The sequence below is a fragment of the Sturnira hondurensis genome, unplaced genomic scaffold (genome assembly GCF_014824575.4).
Source record: "Sturnira hondurensis isolate 20B ecotype Veracruz unplaced genomic scaffold, ASM1482457v3 Scaffold0006413, whole genome shotgun sequence".
NCBI lineage: Eukaryota > Metazoa > Chordata > Mammalia > Chiroptera > Phyllostomidae > Sturnira > Sturnira hondurensis.
Window position 1 is genome coordinate 41095542 of NW_028079044.1, and position 27424 is coordinate 41122965.

The 27424-nt window shown below is 44.4% G+C and overlaps 1 protein-coding gene across 1 annotated transcript in view; it reads right to left on the reverse strand.

Moving 5' to 3' along the window:
- Nucleotides 1-27424, reverse strand: part of SNTB1 (syntrophin beta 1) — a 199505-nt gene that overhangs the window by 89618 nt on the left and 82463 nt on the right. The window contains exon 2 of the mRNA XM_037048463.1: nt 13002-13230. Coding sequence (XP_036904358.1) covers nt 13002-13230 — 229 coding nt within the window. The remainder of the gene's footprint in view (nt 1-13001; nt 13231-27424) is intronic.

Below are 27424 nucleotides of genomic sequence, written 5' to 3' on the forward strand. Positions count from 1 at the left end.
TCTGCATACGCGACAGCTGGCTGGAGAATTCTGTCACTGAGACTGACTGGGGTATTGCTATAAAATGATAGATGGCCTGTAGGAGTCTACACGTTCTTAGGGACTCAGGTCTGATCCCTGTCTTCCCTGGAGAAATTGATCTAAAGACACTGTTGAGAGTTGACCCAGTTCTGCAAACCGCCAGCTGCTACCGATGTGGTATCAGAAAAGTCACGCTGCCATTTTTCTTTCATCTACCCAAACAGCTGTTTTATATTTTCCAACACACAATTTTACCCAGGGCTTTCCCAGCAGTTAATAAAATTATATAAAAAAATTTTAACACATCTCTATGACACTGAAAGAATCCTTTGATAATCTCCTTACAGACAGGCGTTACTGATTGATGGATTAATGAAAGGAAAGAGATCGCACTTGCTAAGTGACTACTATGTTCTAGGTATTAGGTGCATATCAGCTTATTTGATTCTTAAAATGGTATGTAGACAGACACACTGTCACTCATTTTATATATTAAAAACATGAGGTCGATGACAGGGTGACAGGAGACCAAACTCTGGGTGATGAGCACATGACATGACAATATAAAGATGATGTATTACCATGCTGCACACTTGAAACTTATATAATCTGATTAACCAATGGCACTCCAATAAGTTTAATTTTTTAAAGATTTTATTCATTCATTTTTAGAGAGAGGGGGAGGGAGGAAGAGAGGGAGAGAAACATCAATGTGTGGTTCCCTCTCACACACCCCTACTGGGGACCTGGCCCATAACCCAGGCATGCGCCCTGACCAGGAATTGAACCAGCGACCTTTTGGCTTGCCGGTGGGTACTCACTCCACTGAGCCACACCAGCCAGGGCAATTTAATAAATGTTTTTTAATTTGAAGAAGTTAGACCAATTAACTAAAGTCACCCAGATAGAAGTAGAAAAGCCAGTAATAAAACCCCGGTTCACCTGGCCTCAAAGTCAATCATCTATTCATGGCTGCACAATGCAGCTATTAAAATTATTGCCAGGGAGCTTGAGAAAATAGCTCCAAGAATTCCAACTTCTGGATCTAGTGTCGTTTCCAGGTAACATGAGAAAACATTTTCCAATTGCCTGAATATTTAATAACACGAGAAATGAAAACAAATTGCAGCCCTCGGCCTTCACTGCGTGTTTCGTAACAGGAGGGAGGAGAGGGTTGGGGGGCGGGGGAGAAGCAGCAGCGCGGTCCCAGTGAAAGTGCGTCTGCAAAGGGCAAGCGATTTGGCATTTCAGATGAGAGCAAACGAACATTAAAAAGATTGTGCAGCCTAGAGTTTTCATTCCCACGGTCACGGGTTACTGCTCAAAGGTACCCCTTCCTCTGTCTGTTTGTTGCCTTTTTGTGGGTATTTCCCTGTCAAAGCCAGGTGGGTGACGGCAGCCCTCTTACCCACGCCTTCTCCAGGCCCCAGCTTTGTCCTTGTGGGAAAAGACACGCCCCCAGACCTCTGTCACTTTCAGAGGAGGGCCCAAAAATCCATCCTCAAGTCCACTTCTTAGCTGAGTTGCCTGTCCACTCCCTGCGCCCTGCTCTTGAAGGGCATGGACTCCCTTTCTCTCTGAGCCCTTCCATGCCGCCTGCACACCCAGCTGGCATCACAGTGACTCAGAATTCTTGATCGTTTGGAAAAGATGTTGCACCTACTAGACGGGGCACAACATCTTTCATTCATATTGATTTGGAACGGTCCACGGTGTTTTTCTCCGACAAGGTCAGGACACAGAAATACATTGGGATAACCACGTATTTCTTAAAACTAGTTATCACTTGTCATGAACATGTCAGATGTATTTTCAAAGAGGCAGAATGTAGTTACACTTTTGTAATTTTCTTTTTCTATTTCTGCCTCCAGAGTCGTTCTCTGCCCTTCTCTGCCTTGGTCTGTGCTCCAAGATGTCAAACTCTATGTACTAATCAGACTCCAGCTCGCTGGTCCCCTGCTGCTGGTTCTATGTAGCCAATCAGAAGCCTGAGCAGTAGATGCTAGGGTGAGACCACGGTTGGTCTCTCAGGGTTCTAGTCCACACCAGGCTGCCGTACTTGCTTGTCTCCTTCCTCCGTCCCTGGGTGGGAACAGCTTCCCGCCTCTCCTAAACCAGGGGTGCATCTCCATCCATTGTCAGCTCATTTAACACAGCCCGCTCTTCTGGAAACAGTGCCTTCATGCCACAGTCCCCCGTTAGCCCTTCAAGAATGCGTACTGGCGGGGCCCTGACCGACATCACCGTATTTAGTGAGCGATTTGTGTGTGCTGTTCTAAGGGCTGTGGCAAATACAAAAGAAAAACGAGCCACGCCACTGTCCTCACCAAGCTTGACAAGTTGGTTAGGGACACACAACCCTCAAAGGCAAGTCATAATGTGACTCCCGATCCAGGCAGTGTCTCCAAAGGTCCAAACTTGTCCTGTGCCTCTCCCTACTACCGGGACCCTCGGGCCCACCCACTCGGGGCCGTGTAATCACCTAGGGAATAGGGCCAGGTGTGTGCCTGACCTTGGTTCCATGTCCATGGACAACAGCAAAACTGGTTCTGGACTCCTGTTTCTTTACCCCTCTCGGCCCATTTTACCCTGAACTTCTACAGAGTCCGTTTCCTAAAATCTCTCACGTCCTTCCAGGCTCTCTTTAGTGCTACTGTCCTACTCCAGGAGAAGCCAGATTGTTTCTCACATCCGTTTTTGCAACAAGCCTCCCACTGGCCCCAGTAGCCTCCAGTCCTGCCTCCTTCCAGTCCACACTTTCCTGTGAAGCCACTGCCTCGGACCCCCCAGGGGTAAAGCCCCGAGGCTGATCGTGGCAACCTCTCCAGACTCTAATGCCCCACAGACACTGAACTTCTGGTTCTTAAGAACTGTTTTCTTCTCGCCTTGGTGCCCAAACTCATAGTATTCCCTTCGCCCTTCTCGTTTTCCTATCCTAACATTGGACCTGGCTAACTTGTATTTTATTATTCAAGTCTCAGCATAGACATCACTTCCTCCGGTGTCTACCCCCTCCCTCCAAAACCAGAATTTTGGATTAGGCAGCTTCCCTGTGAGGGAAGGCCCCACTCCCCTCTGCCTTCCCGTAGTCCTGTTTTGTAATTGCCTGCTGGTTTGTACATATTCCCTCTGGACGGTAAGCCATCTCAGGGTGAGAACTCAGTCACCGACAAAGCGTCAGCCCCCTCACAAAAAACCTGAGTGGTCAAAACTAGTTAAAGCTTAAAATGTAAGAGGGAGAAGAAATCTCAACCAGGTTTAATGGACCAGCAAGGTTGGAATTCTTACTCTAGTATTAGGAAGGAGGGGAGAATCTGTCCACAGACACAGCCCCTGTGTGTCCAAGGAGCTACGTGCAGCTCTCTGTGCTCCAAACCCACCCTCCAGGAAGGAAAGTAAAATTCCACGCCTGTGTGGAAGGGAGGCAGGGACCCCCCCCCCCCCCGTGAAGCCCCCCGCCACCTGCTCTCCCCTCTCTCCATCCTGTGCCAGGTGATACCTGCTTGAATAGAAGATGCTCGCATAATAGCGCTGGGTTTATTTTCAGAAGCTTCATTATCTCAGCTGGAAAATCCTGGGACAGTTTTTTTGCAAACCAAATGGAGTTCAATTAATGTATCAAGAGCAAAGGATCGAGACGTAAACACTGGGAGTCACATTAGCAGAAATCCCCCAACGCCCTGATGGTTGAGTTCTACTTCTTGCCCTGTGTACGCTTAGAAGAGAGGGAGCAGCTTTTCCTGGAAGGATCCTCAGAGGAACAGGCAAGGGCTGGAATGAACGGATTTTATTTTGCATTGAAATCGAAGGGCCATTCTTGGCAGGCCCTCTCCTCCACCCTTTTTTCCCAAGGCTGACCAAAGATAGTTAAATTCCTTTATTTTAACCTAGCTTTCCATTGCCAGGGAAACCTTACTAATTAATCTCCCACTGATTAAAAATGTATGATAATTGGGACAGATCCTGATGTTTATCTTTGGAGAAAACATTTCTTAAAAATAACAAGGCTCTGAAAGTTTCTTAAGCTCATTAAAATGAACCTTTTGTGCTCTCTGTTGTATACAGAGATGCAAATTATGCAAGGCTCCTTAGGGGAAAAACAGTATTGGCTTGGCCATTCATGTTCACTTCCCCTCCATCAAAAGATCCCCACCCCCCAGAAAATCGGTAACATGGGTATAAACGCACAAGAGAAGAAGAGAGACAAACAGCAGTGGAGTCAGGTGGAGCCAGGTGACAGTGCGGAGTGGAGGGACAGCCAGGGAAGTCACAGCCTGGACAGTTGCCGAGATGTGAGGCCCTTGGCTCTGCACAGCCTGAAGCAGCTGGGAACCTGCAGACAGAGACCTTGGGGGTGATGGGGGGTTGCAAGCTGAGTGGCCAGGCTCTCGGGAAGCTGGCAGATGAGTGTTCCCCCACCCTCTCCCTCTTCCCAATCTCAAGGAGGGAGACTGGATACTTCTGCTTTAGGGAAGTCAGTGAACAGAGAGAAAACTTCCAAACACCAACGTTTGTGGAAGGGGTCTCCTAGTAAGGCTCACTCGCCAAGCTGTAACTACACGAGAAATCTCACCAACTCGGCAGCTTCCCTCCCCGTACACAGGCTTCTTAGTCTCTCGGAGTAAAAAATGGGCAGTTAGCAAAAGATCACTGAAACCTCCAGCAAGGAAGATGAAAACCCAAACAGACAGACAGAAATATATTAACTGGAGAAACAAAGAGCATAAACACAGAAACCTTTGAAAAACTAATTAATAGTCTCTAACAATTAACAGAAAATAGGGTATCCAGAAAACAAGAACACAATTCTGCTAAAAAGAAACAGAACAAAAAACGCTAAATATAATTGGTAAAATGTAAACAGAATATATTCATAGGAAAGGTCAAAAAAAGTTTAAAAATGTGACAAAAGTAAGAGAGGAAGAAAGAGACTTGGAAAATCAATCCAGGAGGTCTGCCAACATCCTTCCAACAGGGAATGCAGCGAGAGAGAGAGAGAGAGAGAGAGAGAGAGGAGAAAACGGGGGAGGGTGTTATCCAGTAATTAGGAGAACATTTTCCAGGCCTCTGACACGAGTTGGTGAATTGGTTTACAGATGGGCTGTACAATAAATGATAAAAAGCCATTGCTTTTTAAATATAAATCTTTCATAAGTATTTGATTTTTAAACTATCCACCTTCATTTCTTGATAACATTTAAACTTTTATTTAAAAATGACTTTAAAGGGGAGTATGTTATTTATTTTCTTAGGTCTGTTATGAATGCTACAAGACATACCTCCCTACTTTGTCTATGTGCACTTGAAAATGACACAGCTCTTCCGGATGTTGTTTTCTTGATTCAGTTCCATGCCTATTTCCGCCCTGAACTCCCACTTCCCAAACACCTTTAAGCAAATTGTTGAAAGGTCACTATATGTATTTTACTTCCTATATTTCTCAAAGGGAGAATGCGAGTACCACTGAACCAAACATGGAATCATTGCTCTTTTTACGAACACTCTTTTTATAGAAACAAAACGTATCACTAGGGTTGTCTGAGTAAGATGTGAGGACAGGTCGATAGGTAGAGAAAGACAGACAGGCACACGGAAGGGCAGACAGATGACAGATACAGATGAATAACCAGGACCAAAGTGGTGCTCCTGGTGGCTGGTAGAGAGAAGGCCACACTTTCCAATGAAAGTGCTAGACTGTCGAAAATACTCCTGTTTTTCGTTGCTTGCATGTTTGTTTTTAGTTTTAAACATGGTGGCAAAACATCAAGTTATTTTTTTTATTATAGTTGACGAAATAGAACCACTGACTTTTGTTCACAGCATACATAGTCAATGACAGGCAACTCCTTAGCCATGTGATGAGGCTTCTAGTGCCAGCAAAATGGGGTTCTACACACACTCGGAAACCCTTTTCTATGAACCCCTGGATGTGCTAGATAAGACCTAATAAGCAAAGTTCGCTTGCTTTGTTTTAATGTACTACTTACTGAACATGTAGGACAGCAAGGGAAACTGCCAGGTTTTCAGAAAGGGTGCGAGGGTGATGAAAACCAGCAGAGCAAGCATTCGAGCTGATCACAAGGCATCCTGGGAAAGTGGGCTGGGGGTGGGGTCATGGCAGGTCATGGGTTGAGTAATGGTGGGTAGGCTGAGGGGTTGAAGTATGACACAGAGGTGATAGCCAAGGCCTTGCAATCCCCCCAGTTGGGAAAACTGGAGCTGAGGTTCCTGCAGAGTGCCAGAAATGTCACAGACGACGTCTTACAAAACCATCCCTGCCCGACAGCTTGGGGAAATGACCTGGGCATGTCTCTCTGCTGGGAAATAAAAAACGCCCCCGCCCCCATCCTTGCACTTAGATGTGAGGCTACTTTTTATTGAAAGCTGCATTTATGCCATGGTTATGTTGCCTGGAATGGGAGGATGTCTTTACTAAGTCATCTAATCATCACAATGATTACACATGGTCAGTATTATTAAGCACATTTTATAGATGAGCAATCAGAGGGATTCAATAGTTTACCTAAAAGTTAAAGGCAACAAGTGACAGAATTGGAATTCAAAGCCGTATTTTCTAGTGTTTTACTCAGTGACAGTAGCATGTCGTTAACTCGGGCCTCTGTTTTAGACGTTTAAACTGCATTCACTTACTACTACACCATTATACATTGATTTTACATTTGTCCTTTGTTTCTGAAACATAAATGTCAATCACAATCGGCTGGCAATTGTTTTGGTCATGAGGTCACCAAGATGTGTGCAGCCGAGAATGAAGACAACAGAGCCAGCAAAGTACATAATACTGTGAGCCCCTAAACAGAAGCACTTTTCGCAAGGGCTTACTGTGCAGAGGTGACGGATACAAGCGCCTCATGAATCTTCATTCTGGATGCACTAAGGGAGGGAATTTTCCCAAAGTGGCCCAAGTTTAAAGAGCATAGTTGAGAACTCTATGTAAGGGAAGGGAGGCAATACTGTGTCTCCAGACACTGGGAAAAGGTGGAAACAAGGCTAACCTAGTAACACGATTACTCTTTTGCTGGGGGTGGTCATCAAAAACACTCTCGGTCTATAAATGCATAACTGATATCTTTGGGATCATCTAAAACCCTAGACAAGGTGATATGGGAGAAACTTCAGGGAGCCGGGACTGGAAAATAATTTTATTTGGTAAGTGAAAACTAAGTCTACTGTTTGGATTCCCATCAGGAGTAAGACGGCGTGAACAGCAGGAGACAGAGGAGAGCCCCGTGGGGCACCCGGCCTGTTTATGTGCAGCACCAATGGAGGCGGGAGACACAGGAAGTAGTGGCCACCTTAGCAAGGCTCTCCCCGTCTGGGAAGGGACAGCTTCCAGCTTCTTGTCTCAAATATACTGAAGGTCTACTAGCATAAATTGTTTGATAACCTTGGTGACAACTTAATTTCTCACGTTGCTTAGGCGGCGGCCGTGAAGGCTGACATTGCTCATGTTCCTTGGTGTTCTGTTGTCCTGCTTATATTTTTGTGTGTCCTCCAATACAGCCTGCCCATCATGGGAGGGCGTGCAGATCCCCCTCCGTGGGCATTTCCATTTACTCAATCATTGCCTTGCTTGTTACAAATGAATTCTGGCCTGTTTAGTTAATGTGAGTCTATCTCTTGGCGATAAATCTGATGTCACTATGCCACTGATCAGGGTTCTGGTCCCTATGGCTGAAGTTTGGGTGCCTGGTGGCATGACGTCACTGAGGGCACTTGGTGGGAGCATGTCCGCGTGTTCCATCAGGCTGTTCAGATGATACCCCTCTGAGTCACAGTGTGATGAATGGAGCTTGTCCATTTTAAACCACAAGAGCGCCTTCTGTGGATTTTTCACTTGCACACTGTGAATAGGGATGTGCACTGTTTTTTTAAAAAGGTTGTGTGCACAGCTCCATGATTCAATGGTGAAGGTGTACAGCGGTATGTGGCAGAAGCTCCACACACCACCCGCTTGGGTCCATCAGCTTTCAACCTAGTGACAGGTTTGGTTAATGGATTGTCTTGGTATTTCCAAGTCTGCTCAGCTTGACAGGATAGAACTGTACTTTTATTTATCTTCTTACTCCTAAGGTCATTTAGTGGAAGATTTTCTAAAGAGAAGTAGCTGAGTATTGGCTGGTGTGACTCAGTGGATTGAATGCTGGCCTGCGAACCAAAGGGTCATTGGTTCGATTCCCAGTCAGGGCACACCCCTGGGTTGTGGGCCATCTCCCCAGTAGGGGGCTCACAAGAGGCAACTACACGTTGATGTTTCTCTCCCTCTTTTCCTCCCTTCCCCCTCTCTAAAAACAAATAAGTAAAATCTTAAAAATAAAAAATGAAGAAAAGTAGCCAAAAAGGCAAAAATACTAAAAATGGAAAGATTGGTATGACACTTATTATTTGTTAACATAGTGTATATTTTGGAATACCTGCTTTGAATCAAAAAAAATGTTCTAGAGGCCCTGGCTGGTGTAGCTCAGTGGATTGAACGTGGGCCTGTGAACCAGATGATCGCGGTTCAATTCCCAGTCAGGGCACATGCCTGGGTTGCAGGCCAGTTTCCGGCAGGGGCCAGTTCCCTGCAGGGGATGCACGAGAAGCAACCATACATTGATGTTTCTTTCCTCTCTCCTTCCCTTCCCCTCTAAAAAGTTAAATAAATAAAATATTTAAAAAACACTCTTTAAAAAATGTTCTAGAAACTCGATATTAAAATGAAAACATGGGATACCTCAGAACTCAAGGGTCTTGTTATTTTAAGAACTGGGTACTTGAAAAAACATCCCATGTCACTAAGGGTGCTGTCCTGGACGGACCTACCCACACGGTGTAATGGGACCGTGTTTCACGAGTGCTGACGCTTCAAGGGTGATGAGGAAGTTGTCAGGAGGCAAGAAAAGGACATGGACAAACTGTTTAAGGGTTGCAGGAGACTTATGGGAGATCCAAAACCTTACGAGGTTTTATGCAATGCTGAGGAATTTCTACAGGTGACAGTGCCATTTTGACCAAATGGCTAAGCTTGGAGGGATTCACACTCCCTTGGCTGGCTGGGTGTGGGGTGGTTGGTAGGGGCTGGGGAAGGAGCAAACTAGAAACCAAGCCCCTGGCAGGAAGGGTGTCCAAATGGCCTGGAGGACGGAGAATGTGGCCTGGACCAGGGCAGTGGCTGTGAAGACAAAGAGCTGAATATGAACGAGATATTTTAGAGGCAGTATTTTAAAGAATATTGTAATCATTGACAGTTACTAGTAGTGACATGTCCTTGTGGACTCGGTACCTGCTGGGTGACCTTTTTCACAGAAAAAGCAGCGATCCTGCCTGCTGTTATGTGCCTGTGTCTATTGGAGAAGCGGAACATGAGAGATTTTAATGCAAACTGTAAGTCTCTGTGTGTCCCCAGCCGAGGGGATTAGCCCCACGCTGGTGTGGCATCAGGCATGGGTTCTCAGGCTTTAGCAGCCAGGAGACCATGAGGTCCTGGCCATGGGGCTCATGGTTCAGGTGAGCCATTCTGCCAGGTGCTCAAGGCGGAGGCAGTGGGGTGTCACAATGAAGAAATTGGGCTCGGTGTCAGCCCCGCCTGGGTGTGAATCCCAGGCCTACGGTCTGCTTCTACTCTCATTTCTGAACTAAGCTTCACGATCTACAAAACAGAGATTAGACCCCCGACTCCTTGGGTTGGTGTTTGCACGCACAAGATACTTGCTTAAATTCACGGGAAAGTGGCGGAGCTGAGATTCCGTTGTGCATCAAGCTGACTGCAGAGGCCATACGGTCCTTCGCCCTCTTGTCTCTTTTATATTTAATACGTGCTTTATTTTCATGACTATTATTTTTTTAGCAATGCTATAATTTCAGTTTCTATCTCCCCCTTTGACCCAAGAGTCATTTCATAGAGAGCCTTTATGAAACCATGAAGAAAACCTTTCTGTGCTTTGGCTTTTTTATGGATTTTCTCACTTTATTCCACTGTCATCAGAGGATGCTGTTTGTATTATTTCTCTCTTATGGAACTTACCGCATTTCAGGGGACCTAATCTAGGGTTAATTTTGTGAGTTGAAAAGAAAGTGTGTTGTTCTCCATTATCAGGGTACGGAGTCTGTGATGTATCCAGATCTCCCCTCTTCATTCTGTTGTTTGGATCTTTTTTATCTCTCTTTACCTGCTGCCCCCTCGCCCTGGCCGTGGACTGAGCGTGTTGTGTTAAATTACCTAATGTCAAGGTGTTTCTACGTCTTGCGTCACCGGTGGATTCTTCTAAAGCCCCCTGCTGGGGCATTTGGTGTGCATCCTTGTGAATGCCGGCCTTTAGTGTAGGTCAGTCCTTCTCTGTCTGCGTTTGGGCTTTTCAATCTGCATTTCACCCTGTCACACACCAAGATCAAAACTGATGCTCTCTGTTGCTGCTGCTTCGTGGCATTTGCCTTGATGCTTTGATGTGTCTCGTTTTCAGCACAGAGTCCACATTTCTGACCTGGTGCATTACACTCTGCCAAGCCCGTAACTAGAGCTCCATAAAGTTTGTGTTCTCTTTGTCCTTTCTTCTCCTCTTCAGCTGGGGTCAAGACTCATCTAAGTCCCTAATATTTATGTTTCCACTTCATTCAGTATCATTGACAGAACTGTAAGACAGTTAAACTTTGCATCCTGGTGATCTGATAGATGTCTACATTGGAAAAGGTTAGTTTTATTATTAGAAGTGTCAGGTCTGCCCGGACCCTCTGGCTCAGTGGGACTGTCACTCCAGGCCTGCCTTGATGGCTCTCACACCCCAGCAGGACAAGCTCTCCCTTGCCACCTGGGAGGCCTACACACACTTGTCACTGGTGACCTGACGAGCCCTGATCTCAAAGTTTAAAACCATGTCCCTTCCACTGGCCTGACCGGAAAACTGTCAATATTTGAACTAAGATGGCTCCCACAATATGCTTTAAGATATAATTAAATACCTTGGGAGAAATGTTACAAGATGTCAGTCCAGAGCTGGAAGGAATCCTAGAAATCATTTACTTGCACTTTCTCCCCAGTGCATTCATCACTTCTACAGTATACCAAGTCTCCCAGCCTCCGCATTTTTCTGGGAGTGGTAAACAGAGGCATGGGTCTGAAGCCAAGCTATACTGTAGATTAGGGACATGGTGTGTGGGACTTATAGAAGTACTGAGCCTCAGTTTTTAATCTGTAAAATGGGGACAATGACGGAAACTCAGAGGGCAGGATTACAAATTCAAGGACTAGGCAGCACTGCAAGATGTGGCAGGTGGCCTGCGTGTAAGGCCACCGGAGTGAAGAAAGGGGTTCACTTCCTTGTCCAGGGGAAGCCTTTACCCGATGCCTACAGATCGGAGCCCTACTGACAGCAAGGTGGGCCGAATATCCCCAGAACTTCCAACTTTGCTAGAAAAGCAGAAACCTGGCTTCTCGATGTAACATTCCCAACTATTTGACGTGACCACTTAGATCAGATTTCCTCAAAACACTTGGGGAGACCACCAGAAAAACATGCATGTGGGCTGAGTACACCTGTAGGCTGACACTTTAGTCTCAGATCCGAAGTACTTAGCATAATGCCCAGCACAAGACAGACGCTTGATGAATTATAAATTCATCAGATCAGAAACCTTAGACCTCGGACTCTCGGGGGAAAGGACAGGTCTGATAGGTTGCTAAGATCCCAGGGAAGAGGAGCCTCAGAGTATCCAGCTCATCAGCTGTACGCCCAGGAAAGCGGCAGAAATTGAGGGGACGCAAGGCAGAGGACAGATGGGAGTGGATTATCTAAGGATTCTGCCTCCTTCCAGTCTGCCCGCTCTGACGCACCTTTTGCCGATACCCGCTGGCTCCCTCCTACAACTGCAGACCTCTGGTCTGTGGGTGGATGTGACTGACAGAGGAGGGGTGGCGGGGCAGCGGGGCGGATCCTGCAACTCACTGGAGTCAGAAAGGCTAGCAGCCTCCTTAGAGCTTATTAGGGAGGAAACAAAAAAGGCATTGAGCAGCGAGCCAAGGACGCATCTTTCACCCTGCCCCCATTCCCTCTGGCTTTCCCCCATGCACTCTGCACCTAGTCAAACAGTTCCCACTGGGGTGGGAGGCCGCTGTCCTGCACATGTTAGAAATAAGGGCCAGCGGTTGGCCTTATTTTTAGCATTTGCGTGTGGATGCAAAGGTCACCAGGATTCCCCACTTGCTGGCTCCCTTCCCCTCTCTCTTCTCTGCGTTGTCTCTTCCTTTTCTCCCGGATGTACGTTTTCTGTCCCAATGAGGTAAATATTTGCTGGTCTTGGCTGGACTCATAATTTCCAAGGACTGGGTGATCTCTCTGTCCCGTGGCCTGAGAAGTCATGTACAGACTTTGGGAAGAGCACCTCAGGTTTGGGCTGGAGCCACTTCTTTCTCTCAAGAGCTTGCACAGAGGTTTACAGTAAAAAAACAGCTTTGTCCTCTGTCTGATGCTCCAAATACACAGGGGAGGCCCAGAAAGGTTTTGCTTCTGACTGCCTACCACTGATAATGAAAGATATTATAGCTTCCACTCACGGGAGGTTTTCCTGTGCTAAGCTATTCACCTATACTTCCTACTCTCATCTTCAAAATCGAGGTGTATGTCTTGGTTATTCCCATTTTATGGGCAACAAAGGGGAGACCTAGCAGTTTGAGAAACTTGCCCAAAGTCACATCAGCTGACTGTGGCAGAGAACCCAGAGAAGACACTGGGGATTCTGACTCCAGTTCTCTCTCCAGAACCAGAACTCAGTGTACATACAGGTTCTTCATGAGGACAGAAGAAAGGAAGAAGGATGGACCAAGAGAAGGGGGGAGCCTGGCTTGAGCACGCACATGCCGCAGCATTGCCCTTCCAGGGTGTTCCATGGGAACCACTGCACGTTCCCAGAACAGGGGCACAGCCCCCTTGAAAGCTCAGAGGCCAAAGAGCCGGGGAGCCTCGGAGGGCTTTGGTCCCCTTTACCTGCTCTCGGGGTCAGCCAGGGCCACGCTCCGAGTGACGTAGCACATCTTGAGGGGGATGCTCTTCCGATCTCTGTGGAAGGCGAAGGATTGGGACGATGATGACGATGACAGAGCCTCCGAGGAGCCGCCCCCTAACCGAGGAGATTCGGGCGGCGGCGTTTCCCAACCAATCTCGGACACCGGGGAGCCTTTCTTCACGTAGGGGGTGGCTTCTCGCATGTACTTCACTGCGGGCAAAACCAAAAAAAGACAAGAAGTGCCTGTAAGTACATCAGGGCCGAATTCCTGGAAAACCTGAGTGCGTTTTTGAAGCTTGCATTCGACAAGCTCCTAATGCTGAACAAGATTTAAAAATTCTGTTCCTCTCATAATAGTTGCCCTTTTGGTATATTTAAATTATATACCAACCCAGTTGTTAGAAATTGCTGCTATGATGACCTGAACGTGAGAATTACATTCGTCTTTTTCAACTAGGGCAGCTTCTATCTTTTCTGACTGTAAGTTGCATTTGGGAAAGAGGTTCAGAAACACATGGGCAGAGAACAAGAAGCTAACAGGCTGAAAGACATGTAATTAATTATTCAATACAGACAAAGGGAATCCGGTTACCACATGAACTACCCATGTCATCATTGTTCGTTGAGAAAGCAACAGGGTTTTCTATCTAATAGTGCTAAGAACACATATGCAAAGAAATGCACAGACGTTCACAGGAGAACACATTTTTAACGGCAAAAAATTTGTAATGGCAGAAGGATTATATTAAAAGCTGAAAACTAGGGACAACTTAAATGTCCACAAAAGACAGATTAAATAAATTGAAAGACACTTATATAGTCATTTAAAAAATAAGATATAGATGTGTTGATGTAGAAAGATCTGTAAGAGCTATTATTAGATTTTAAAAAAGTAGAGAGCAGAACATATATTATAATCTTTTTGTGTATAAAACCATAACTGTAAATGCTTTTATGTCTACAACTATTTCTGGATAGAAACACAGCAAAATGTTAATGGTAGTTAGCTCTGAGGATGGGAAACAAAAGTCAGGATGCTGAAGAAAATAGACTGTTCCTATTCATTTATTACCCTTTTATACCATTTTCATATTTAGTCATATGCATGTATTACTCTATAACATATAAAGAATAAAAATAGTTTAAGAGTTAAACTGGCTGAAATTCTGCTTTTTGACCTTTTCTTGGTCTTCAGAAGTCACTCAAGACCTATTCCGAGTTTAAGCATGTGGTCCTTAGACACCATCTAAGTGGACAGGGCAACGAGATTCTGGGAGCACATGATACAAACGTCCTGTGTCGCTGGCCGTCTGGTTCTCTCCTGCCTGGGGAGGACCTGGCTAAGTCTCTTACAAGTTTCTATTATGACAAATGGCAGTGGATTGGAATGGGTGCAAGCTAGAGGGTCCTTCCTCCAGATCTTAGGTGATTCAGTTCCACAAACGGCTGTCTTTGCTGTACCAGACACAGAGCCCGGTTTCTAAGACGACAGAAACAGCAAACATGCAGCTCCCTTACTCAAGAGTTCCAAAATCCGGGGTGACTGTCATTGCTGCTGTTGATGTCCCTTCAGATCCCTTTTACCCGTGAGGCCCCTGTATCCAGACCACTGTGTGTGGGCTGAGAACCACTCATAGCTGCCCCCGGCTCTGGAGAACTCTCCATGGCCTTCCAGAAGCCTCTGTGCCCCTAGACACAGGCACTGCTTGGAGGGAACCCTACCTAGGACATAGTGATATAAGTCAAGTATATAAACGATGGCACAAAGCAGAATGAGCTAAGGTTTAGACAGGAATGAAGTGCCTCAGAAGAACTCATGAGAAAAATGGGTCTAGGGGCACTAATGACAGATTAGGTTCATGGCAATTTAATAAGCAGACCGAACGTACCCACAGGCATGCGATAGGGACCTGTACCAGGAGAACCAATCTTAGATATCAAAACCATTGTATTAATTCAAGACAGAGGTGGTGCCATTTAGTAGCAACACATATTTGAAAATATGACTTCAGAGTCTTAACTGAACATCAGTGCAATTAGGAGAAAACAGCTCTGTGGTTGCAGAAAACTTATTAGCACAGGATGCAGTTAGAGAAGAAGAGAGGTTATTCATGGACACAGTATTTTAGGAATATTGTTTATTTCTGTGCAATACATTTAAAGAGACAGACACACCTAAGAACAACTGTAGAAAACTTAGGGGGACCGATTTAAGCTGTCCAAGGCTGAAATAAATAGACCTCTTTTGAAGATACTAAATTTTTCATCTCTGAAGTTGGTTTAGTAGAAGCTAGAACACTTTTAGCTTTGTATATTGTAGTATTATACCGATTGATATATAGGAAATTGATATATCAGCTGCAATTGTCTGAAGATTCCTTTTTGCTAGAGAAGACGCAGCAAGAAGGGGACACCCTGTTGGAAATGGAAAATGGTATTTCACAGAGAGGAATCCTTTTAACTAACCAACTGAAAATAAAGACAGAGAAAATAAGAAGGTAAGCATGATGATTTAAAGGTTTATTCCTGCAGCCAAAGTTCATTAGTTTTCATGTGCTGAGGACTGTGCTGTCCACGAGACATGACATGACAGGGGCTCAGATGAAAGGAAGTTCAAGCCTAGAGAAGGAGGAAGGCAAGTGCGTAGATGATGTGAGGTCTTGCATTGAATCTTGAACTTGGTTTAAGAAGGTCTTGAAATGGACAAGCCTCTACAGGCCTGGCAGAATCAAGTGCAAACACTTTGTGGAGAAAGGCATTTTCATCCCAGCCTTCAAAGAGCCCCTATGAATCACTTTCAAGGGCAATGAGCAGCATAAAATCTAAGAAAGTGTTGCATGCAAGGAAACAAGGTTCTGTGAACAAAAACTCGTGAAAACACTGACGGCAGCAGCAGTCCCACTCAGACGACAAAGCAACAAGCGTACTGTATTTTTTGGACTGTAGGACACCCCCCAAATTTGGGAATAGGAGTGTGCCTTATAGTCCAAATGTAGCTTACCTGGCTCGCTGTATGTGGGTGGGGGGGAGGCAGTGGTGCAGCAGGGTCACAGGTTATTAAATAATTTACTACATTTTTGCTTCAAAAATATTTTTTCCTATTTTCTCCCCTAAAACCAAGGTGTATCTAATGGTCTGGTGCATTATAGTCCTAAAAATATGGTATTTACTATGTGTCAGGAAACAAATGAAAGCTTGGGAAACTCTTCTAGAGATTATTTTTTTAAAGTGACCTTATCGATTGATAAAATAACCAAATACTGAGAGTGTGATTGAAGTCAGGGAGGGTGAGATGTTGCCTAGGACTAGATTCGACTGCAGTAGGTGCCTCACAGTGTAGTGTATTAAATAACATAGAGGGTTTTTTTTCTTTTACCAAAGGAAAACAGTAAAAGACAAGGGCTGCTAGGGGAGCTCTGCTCTCTGAAGTTGTCAGAGCCTCGGATTTCTGCCCCCTTCCTGCTTTGCAACCCTAGCCTGCCATCTTATGACCCAAGAGGGCTGCTTGAGTTCCAGCCATCACAACCAAATTCCCACCAGTAGAAAGAAGGAAGATAGGAAGGATACATCATCCTTCTTCTTTTAAGGCCACTTTTCAGAAGTTGATCCATTATATCTGCTTCCAATCCACTGGCCAGAGAGTAATCACATGGTTACTTCTAGATGGAAAAGGAATTTACTCTGACCTCTGGACAACGCTGTGCCAAACTGTTTTAAATCAGGTGGAGAAGGGAAATTATTACTGAGAAGAAAAAGAAGAAGAGCACACGTATTAGGGGACAACTCTCAGCCTTTGCCATAGGGAGACGTCCCTAATTCCATCAGCTTAACACAATGGATTTTATAACACATACATGCAAGTAAGTACGTTGGAGCAATCAGTCAAAAGCACAATGATTAAGTTCTGTGAATGCTGTTAACTTGCTTGAACCTTGGAACCACTCTGTGATACAGATGTTGCGATCATCCTCCTTTTACCAAAGACGCTGCAGTAACACAGGGGCTACATCGCGCACCAAGTTACAAAGCCAGAAAGTGGCAGGCCCAGGAGTCAAACCCAGGCAACCTGGCTCCACTGTCCTCCTTTTAACCATGAGGCAACACTCTTTCTCAAGCTTAAAAACATTAATTGGATGTGTGTGTGTGTGTGTGTGTGTGTGTATTTAAGCCAAGGTTATTATGTGCTGTGAGAAAACATCCAATTAAAAAGCTATTGCCTGTAACATAAGAGAGCGTGATTTTGTAAGCCTGAACTATTAAATGATGGTATTTCGATAAATTCCTTTTAAGACACTGATATGGATTCATAATAGAGGGCTTACCCTGGCAGAACTGAACAGCCAATGTCTGTATAATTACACCTCCGTGGGCACACAGGCAGTCACTTTGGGCAAAGACTGACTGAAACCAATCAAGAAGCAGCCAGGCCCAGGTTCAAGGCACCTCATAATCAGAACTAATGAATAACCCATCTCCTTTCTGGGCATCATGAATTAAAAACTGTGGCTGAGCAATTAAAACTCCAGTCTTCAGTTCTAAGAGAAAGGGGAGGAGGGCGGTCAGAAGTAGTCTTCAGACCAATAACCCACAATTCCCTTTGCCAGGTTTTCATCTGAAAGGGACAGGCAGTGGTGAAGATTTCAAAAAAGCATTCAGTAAAGCCCCTGTTTGCCAACGCCCCAAGGTACAACAATGAAATCTTTCTTGGGGCAGCCAGGTGACATTTGAAAGGAAAGCACACACAGGCTACTAATGAGGAAATGCTTGGGGCAAATCCCATCAACTCTCCTACCAGCCTGGTTTCTGAGGAGCCAGTGAGTCCCTCTGATACATGCAAGGTTTCTTCTTAAAAATAACAACAGAAAACAACAAAACCTGGGATTTCCAGATTACAGGGAGGAAAGGAAATATTGCATTACTAGATGGGATGTGAACACAAAATGTGTATTTCCTACTGTGATTTAGGGAAAAGCTGGAGGCAAAAAACAAACAAAAAAAAAAACCTGTGTGTTTGGACCTTTGGTGAAACGTTCACATTGGGGACAGCTCGGTGACAGTGGGATTTGCTGACCAAATGCAATCTTAGACTTTCCCTTAGTGGCATTTTCCAGGTCATCTTAGAAAGGAAAGATGCAGAGGGAGATGATCAGTATTTCCAAAAAGACCAAGAAATGATGAAAGTGGTAACATCGGCTTCTCAGAAGCTGTTGCTAATCCTTCAGGAAGCTGAGAGGGGAGGTGGAGAGAATTGGCCTCGGGAGCTGGGGACACACATCACAGTTCCAGCCTGCCACTAACGAGCTCTCCAGCCCTGGGCAAGTCGCCTCACTTCCCAGAGCTCATTTTCCTCACCTGTCAAGGGAGGGAACCAAGGTCCCTGCTCTTCAAACCGTCTACGATGTTTTGGGAATCCGCCTCTTCTGACAACGTTTTTTAAAAAAAGGAGTATTTCTTTCCTCATCTTCCCAGCTGTGTCATCGCCAGCAAATAGCCCCGTCAATGTGTGTACCGTGTTCTTAGGCCTTAGGCAGGTGCATCTTCTGACTTTCCCCCAAACCCGACAAACACCTGACAGATATGAACACAAGCCTGCTCATTGATAAGATCGATGTGCTCCAGTTACTTGTCCTTGGGTTTGGCAGAGTTGAATGTAAGAGTCATTGTTTTTGTTCACTTATCACTGCTTAGTCCTCTTGCATGCCACCAGGTGGGTCCTTCATGGTAGGATTTGAAAAGACATTTGAAGGAGCACAGGGTTCTCATGAGGCCACGAGGACATCGTGGGCGCGGGTGCTGAGTTTTCATATGTGGAGTCAGGAGTTAAACAAACTGGGTACGAGTTGCGGAGGAGCTTTTGGCCTCCAAGAAAATAGGTCCCTCAACATTACCTTATCTCAGACAGTGCTGTCATTCACTGGAACCTCCCTTGATTCTTCAACTAAGTAAGACCGTTGTCCCCAGAGATGCCAGCTGGACTCAAGAAAAGTATCTTATGAGTCTTACACCCACCCACAGGTGTGCTGGTTGGTTTAGTTACCTTAATTCAACAAATGTTTAATGAATTCCTACTCTGGGCAGGGCCCCGAGCGTTAGGTCATCCCTGACAGAGACTGGGCGCCTGGCCCAAGGCGCTGCCAGATCAGGACCCGAGTGCCTACGGGGGGAGGGAGTATTAAATGAATAGACAGCTACAGGGCACTGTCCCAACAGAGACACACACTGGAGGACTCGGGTCTGTCCCAGTCCCCCTTCACAGTCTGGCCCCTGCCCACCTCCTGTCTTCCTCTCAGCTGACTCCCTCTTAGTCACCGTAGCTGACCTCCCAGCCATAGAGAAACAGTTCAATTCTCTGAACACGCCGTGTTCTTTCCTGCCTCTGTTCTTTGCACGCTTGGTCTCCTCTGCATGGAAATCTTTCTGGAAAACTCCTCTCTACATCCTGTGAGTCTCAACCCAGGTAAGACCTCCTTCTTGAAGCCTTCCAGGCATGCCTCCCTTCGGCCCTACCCATGCTTTGTGGCCACTCCCACCAAGGTGGGCAGCATCAGGACATACATGTCGTGATGCCGGCTTATGCCACACCAGGCGCCGTGCCGGTCATCTTACACACATTTCAACAGGTACACATCACACGCAGTTACCTGTTTGCACAGAGCTGTCTCTGGTGGAATCTCGAGGTCCTCAAAGTTGAGGGACTGCTTAACAGAAGCTAAAACTCCAGAATTTAGAATCACATCAACTCTTGACTTTGCTGACTGTGGCGGTTAGTTAACTGTGAGGTTCAATTCCCTTAACCTCTCCATGTCTCCATTTCCCCATCACTAAAACAGGGTAGGTCGCAGTGCCTGCCTCAGAGACTCGCTGTGAGAATTTAATGAGCTCACACATGCACAGGGCTTTGCACGGAGTCCAGCACATGGGGAGTGCTCATTAGTGTTAGAAAAACAATTGATATTCACATCTAGAGCCACCAATTAACACAAACGTCTGGCTATAAAACATGGACTTGTTGAGCAAGTTGAATAACAAAGTTAATAGGATCTCCAAGATATCAGTCTTCGCATCTTTGTTCTTTGGGAAGAGGAGTCTGGTGATTGAAAGACCAGAGACCAGAGGTTTCAAGACAGAGAAGTAGCAGATGAGAAGTCAGCAGTTCATGTCCTCTGTCCTGTCCAATGGGGTTGACAAGCTTGTTCTGGAAAGGGCGAGATGGAAAATCTGAGGGGCTTTGTAGGCCTCAGGGTCTCTGTCACTACCACTTCATTCTGTCACTGTAGCATTTCATGCTACAGTGTGGCTGCATCCCTGCAACACTTTATCGGTCAAGGGCCTGGTTAGACCTGCTGATTGTCATTTATCAACTCTGGCCTTAAAACAACAATACTAAGTAGCAAATATTGACTTCTTACAGTATAGTGGGCCCTACTCTAAGGACCAGTATACTGAAGTATACTAGTTCATTTAAAAGCAATTCTGTAAAGTAGGAACATTATCATGCCTCCCTGACAAGCAAGGGGAGAGTGGCATGAAGAGACGAAGTGACTTGTCCAAGGTTACACAGTGGCCATCGGCAGAGCTGGGATTCGAACTGTCAGTCAGTTCCAGGGGCTCTAGTCCTAATGGCCTTTCCTTATGTTCTGGCTGCTGCCCCTACACATGGCCAAATGCTCATGCCAGAATCTTGTCTGTCTAACCACAAAAATTTTCAAAACCATGCTTTTAAAAAGACCTTTGTGTCTGAAATGTTTTTCTTATACCTCTTTTCTTGTATTAAATCCAAATTTTACCCCTATGATTTGTATTCACTGATCATAGCTCCACTCTGAAGAAATACACAAAGCACCTTGAGCAGCTTATAAACTGATAAAATATAAATATTAAGCTTTCCACAAAGAAACAGACAATGCCAGTTAAAAGGTCGGATGTTATTGGGCTCCTGGTCCACATCCTTTCAGTCCAAGGTGATGCTGGGCGAGCCTAATGTCTGACAGGCATGGAAGGTGTAGCTTTTACTGAGACAGGGGCTGGCAACGCCAGAGATGGCAAAATTAATATGTGAAGAGTTTCACACAGGCCCAAACTAAAAAGATAACATACTGCATGGGGCAAAAGTGGGTTTATACAGTTGTGAATATGTAAAACACAGAGTTTATTCTTCATTATTATTTCTTAATTATTGTATCATTTTCCATACAAACAACTGATCACCTACTTTTGCCCCACCTCGTATAACAGGGATAAGAGGAAAGTCCCTAATTGTGTATTCAAAATAAAATCACTAACATGCATGTAATTTTAGACATATGTTATATGGAAAGCATTCTTATAAGCAGTTCATGTGAGGAAACATCATAGAAATTTCCATGGCTGTAGTTTTATAATGTAATAGGCTGCACTGGTAGAAGTTTGTTGTTCAAAAATGGAGAAGACGGTGCTCTTCTTTACCACCTTGATCAGCCCATACCTGAAGCCCTAATGTGTTAGGCAATGTTTACATGAGGGTAAGAGGGTGACTAGGTTGTTGAAAAGTTCAATAAATAAAAAAAATAAGTAAGTAAAAGACATTGGAGCACAGGAATGGAATGTGTAAAGTATGGATTCTAACTGCTGGAGTCCCGTTCTCAGCCCTTCTATCCCCGTGCTCTGGGTCCTTGAGCAAATTACTTGGTGTCCCCACATGGTATTTCTTTCACCTACCTCTTAGAATTGTTGTGAGGATTAAGGGAATTAACATAAGTAAAAAAAATGTGTAAGGAACTTGGCATTGGTACATGTTTTAGGGTCAGTGCCATTATTATGAGTTAACCTAGAAAAGAGATTCCGGAGCCTAAATACCAGAGGGCTGGGCCAGTCTCACTTTGTGAGTCTATAAAGAGTTTAAGAGCCATGGCTGTGGAAGAGCGGATTGCGTTTCAATGCCCTTCACGCTGTCGTATTCTGTGATTCTCCTGGAACATGGCTGACTACGATGGCTAACCCAGACTCCCTCCATACAGGGAGCGCGGGCTATGCCTGTGTACTGCGTAAAAGCATGTGGTACATTTTTAAGTTACGTTTATTAGCTACATGTTAGGTGACAATGGGGCAGGCTGTTCGGGTATCTGAGTCTCAGAATGCTCATCTAGAGGAGGAGAAGAACAATGCCTTCCTTAGAGAGGGGACACAAAGCATTTTTGATAAATGAGCTCCAGAGTCAGAGGGTATGGGTTCAAATCCCCAATTGCCCACTTACACTGTTGTACACTGGAAACTAATATAATAATGTATGTCAACTGCAATAGAAAAAATGAGTCAAATAATTTAAAATATAAACAACCAATCTTGCACTCACAAGCTGGGTTTCTCTGAGTGAGGTGCGGAACCTCTCTGTATCTCGGTTTCCCCAGCCGATGGTAACAGGACCTATCTCGTAGGATTGTTAGGAGGGTGAAATCACCTTTAAAAATAATATAAAGCCCCTTGGAACAGTTCCTGGCCTGTAGCTGGAACCCAGATTTCACTGTTTGTTGTCACTGTCATTGTTGCTATGAAATCCACATGAGAAAAATGTATCGCGAGGACAGCGATCTCTTTTCTGGCTCTATCAGTGCCGTAAGTGTGTGACAGTATCACCACACTGATTCTCTCACTGCACACAGATGAAGCCCAGCTCTGTGTACTTTGGGGCTGCAGACGTCGCAGGGGGAATGATCAGGTGGACATTCAATTTCCCGCTTCCAAGGATTTTCTGATCTGCCAGGGTGAGAGGGCGCACCAACCAACAACCTGGGGGTTGCCAGAGAATGTAATCAAATGCACACACACACAAATAATAAAAGCAGTCTAACATGTATCAGTGATTATAGAAAGTGCCGGGAGGACATGGATTAGTGATGTCTACTGACTCTGTCCGCAACAATTTGCCAGCAGGCTCCTCCTCAGCACAAATAACTGTAATTTCTCTTCCTTGGGAAAATACAGTAACGACTTTACCAGCTATAAGCCAGCTTCTAAAGACAGGAAGTGAGTAGCGGGCAGAAAGGATGTCTGAATGCTCACGTCCTCTCTCCTAGACATAAGAACGTGTGTGAGATTTTACGTCAAAAGGCAGGAAGCGTGGCACTCACTTCCTTCTTTCAGGTACCTCTGTAATAATATTCCAGGTGTAGCTTGGTAATAACATCCTGCAAATCAGACTTGGAGCACAGTAAATTTGCCGTTACTTTTCAGTGGCAGAAGCCCAGAGTCATAAAGCTTTTCCAAGGGAAACCACATGAAGTAAACAAAATGTCATTACCCGATGTGGATCAGCCCAGGTCTGAGATTCTTGTTTTCTGCACCCTAGCCTGGATGTGCTGCAGACCTGAAGCAATCATAGAGGCGTCGGAGGGTGAGGGAGATGGGGAGCAGGGCTTTGAAACATCAGGGACCATCACACTCAGCAATGTTATAAAAACCTGCTTTTTGGAAAGCACTTTACAGTTGAAAACATTTCCGTGTATACAACTTCATTTCACACTTATTGTCATCCCATCTGCAATGTGCATGAACCTGAAGTCCAGTAAGAATCTGTACATTGATTTCCTGGTGACTTCCCTGGCCCAGGGTAACGGCCTAACAACTTTCCCCATCAAATTCTATTCCCTCCAAGTGCACACATGCACACCCAACCACATCTTGCTAGAATGAATGCCTATTGGACTCACCAGATGTACTGGATTTTCTCCTGAAGGCCAGACTTATCTTGGTCTCGTTTGCGACTCTCTGGGGCGAGTGCCAAGGAGTATGAGAAATAGCTCAGGACAACAGAGGGGAAGCCTTGGCAAGCTTCTCAGATCTGCCAGAGCCAGGAGAATAATGTCTCACATGTCTTCACATAAACTTCCAGAAGCTTCACTTGACTCTGAACAGCTAATAGAGGGAATGTTTTTGTTGTGTGTTTTCTTTTTTAAAGAGGTAAGGAGGGGGTGATGGTGAGCATCAGCATGCGGATAAACACATTTTGTAACAAACAGGCCCATCAGAAAAGGTAATAAAAAAAAAGGTGGCAAATTGAGGTTCGGAGAGTTTAACTATCTTACCTCAAATAAAAAGCAGACCTGGAATCTGGTCTCTCATGTTGCAAATCTAGTGTCTAATGTAATAAAACCACAGCTGCAACAATACAACTGGTTCAAGGGATGTTAAAGCACAGGCTAGGTAATTGTGGCTAATGAGTAATGTCTGGCTATGATGCTGGGAAAATTGTACAGGTGTTGTGGGGATTCAATGAACAAATATACTCTGCAATGATTATAATAGAATTTAAATCGAGAAAATATTCCACCTCTGTCATAAGGAAAATATCTAAAGGTAGGATACGTTGTCTAAAAAGCAGACCACCTCTGGAGTGTTTGATGAAATAAAGAGAAGTAACAGAAAATTATTATTCTAAGTAGAAGAGGAAATAACGGACAAAAGAGATTTGAAAGATAACAAAATAATACTGACAAATTTATGACAATAAATTTGAAACTTTGGTAAAATGCACAAATTCTTAGATGGAAAAAAAACTTACTACAACCAACCTACATAGAAATGGGAAGCATGGCTAGTCCTATAACTTGTAAAGAAATGGAAACACTGATTAACATTCTTCCAATAAAGAAAAGACCAAACCAGAGCATAATAGTGAATTCTACCAACTTTTTAAAGAATTGATCCTTTAAATCTTAAACTATTCTAGAAAATAGAATAAAATGCCTTGCCGATTGATTCTACAAAGCCAATATAACATTAATAACAAAAACAGAAAAAAAATTTCAGAAAGGAAAGTTGCCAACCCATTTCATTAACAAATATAAATCCAAAATTCTACACAAAACATTAGCCAAGCAAATCCAACCATATAAATAGAAGACAGTGCAGCCTTGGTCTAGGGAAGCTATGGGACCTTGCCTGAGGGGGGTTGGGCAGACTCTACATTAGGGTGACAAAAATTTAAAGTATATAAAGATTTTTTAACATGATTTAAAAAAATTATGCAATATTTAGAAGTGTTGTTTACTTTGATATATAGTTCAAGGGGTCTTCCAGCATACAGAAAGCGGTCAGGTTTCGTATCTAGCGTCAGTGAACCACATTGCTCTTGTCTATACACAACGCCATGAATCACAAAGTTGATTGGAAATATCTTTCAGGCTGCTTGTCCCAGGCTTGTTAAAATTCTGGTTGAGTATCCAACGATAATACCTGGGTCCCTGTTCTACCACGTTCTACAGATTTATCTGTAGAGGACAATTGATAGCTTGTCCTTTGCACAAGTCAAAGATATCTCTAGGATTCTTCTGTAAGTGCAGGCAGATATGCCTGAAAAATTTTCTAGTGATTGTCTTGAGATTCATATTGGTACCTAGGCAAAAAAAAAAAATGCCTTTTAGAATAGTTCTAAATATGTGCTAAATATTATCCAATTAACCGTTTATTGCAAATACAGTTAAGTCCTCACTTGACTTTGCTGACAGGTTCTTGGAAACTTGGACTTTAATCAAAATGACATATAGCAAAACCAATTTGATCTTAGGTCAATTGATATAAATAAGAGTTATGTTCCTATAGCCTGTTTCTGCTCACAAAACCATCACCAAACTTCTAAATAAAGACCCAAAAACACTTATAATATTAAATACTGAAATTAATGTGAGCTATACATATATTGAAGAAAGATGAATAAAAACAAGTAAGATAATAATTTTCCAACCCACTTATTCCAGTTCAAGGTCATGGGTGGCCTGAGTCTATCCAGGCAGCTCAGGGCACACAGCAGGGTCTGTCCTGCACATGCCCTCCTATCTCAGGGGGCACTCAGCCTCACTCAGATGGGGACAAGGTAGGCACGCCGATTCACCTAACTTGCACATCGCTGGGATGTGGCAGGACACCAAAGTCCTGGGAGAAAACACGCATAGACAAGGGGGAGGAAGTGCCAACTCCCCACCGACAGGGGCCAAAGCTGGGAATCAGTTTTGCTTGTCTAATTAACATGATAATGAACCAATATTGACCAAAAGGATGATATTCAAGTCCCTTCTGTATCTGAGTTACACATTGTTATTAACCCCTATTAACAGTTGCAGATAGTGAGGCTTAGGAGGTCAGGAAATGTTCCGAGGAGGAGGAATCAGGATCATAAGCCAGGTTGGTCTGGAAAAGTTTGGCTGTAGTGGTTCTTGAATGACCCGATCCATTTCCTGTTTAGTTTGAGCTCTGCCTTCACAACACCCGCAGCCTCCCTCCTGGCCTTTCCTGCTCCCAGATTAGATCAGGGAACACAGAGAGTGTTTCAGAACAGAAGGAAGGTTAGGTCATCTGTTCCGTGTTCAACAGCTGCTTCCCTTTTGAGCTTTGATCTTTACCCTTTTGCCCTTTGCTCGGCCCTGGTCTGTCTGCAAAGAAGGCGGGGCCATAGTGTGGACATGCATTACTTGGAACATTAAGAAAATGTCACCAAGGTTGGAACCCATAGAATGGTTCTAGGGTGTTGCACACCTTCCAGCTCCCTCTGTCCTTCGGTGTCTGTTTGTCTTGGTCAGAAAGGACAGAGGGAGTTATCATTTCTGGTGCACTTTTTTTTAATACTAGACCCTATCCATATATTATCTGGTTGAAGACACACCACAACCCCATGAGATTAGTATTGTAAAATGGGAAATCCTGGCTGTGAATTACAGATGTCACTCTCTCATTGTTCATCATCCTGGATGTACAGACTTCCTTCTATGCAAATGCACCATGGAGACAGTGGCTGCAGATGTAGTCAGGTGTCTTGGACCAAAGAATTCCATGTATTCCTCCATGGAAAAATATAAGTGCTTTACTTTCTATTAGAGTCTAAATTTCCACTACTCTTTTTTGGTTCAACAGATAATGTTTATCTAAAATGTACTATCTTTTTAAAATGAAATTCATTGGGGTGACATTGGTGAATAAAACTACTGTATTTTTCAGACCATAAGACACACCTAGGTTTTAGAGGAAAATAGGAAAAAATTTGAAGCAAAAAAATGTGGTAAAATATTTAATAATATAATATACTTCACCGATGTAAATGTAAACAGAACTCAACAGCAGCATTAATAACCATTATTTGGGAGGGGGTATGTCTTATAGTCTGAAAAATACGGTGTATCGGCTGCAAGTGTACAATTCTGTGATACGCCATCTGTATAGGGCACTGTGTGCCCGCCACCCAGAGTCAAATCCTCTACCATTACCATATGTTTGACCCCCTTCCCCCTCTACTGTCTCCTAAACCCCCTTCTCTTTGGTAACTGTCATACTGTTATGTGGTGTCTATGACTTTTTGTTCATTTTCTTGTTTGTTCACTCGTTGCTTTCAGTTTTATACCCCCCACACACGTGAAACCATATGGTTCGTAACTTTTTT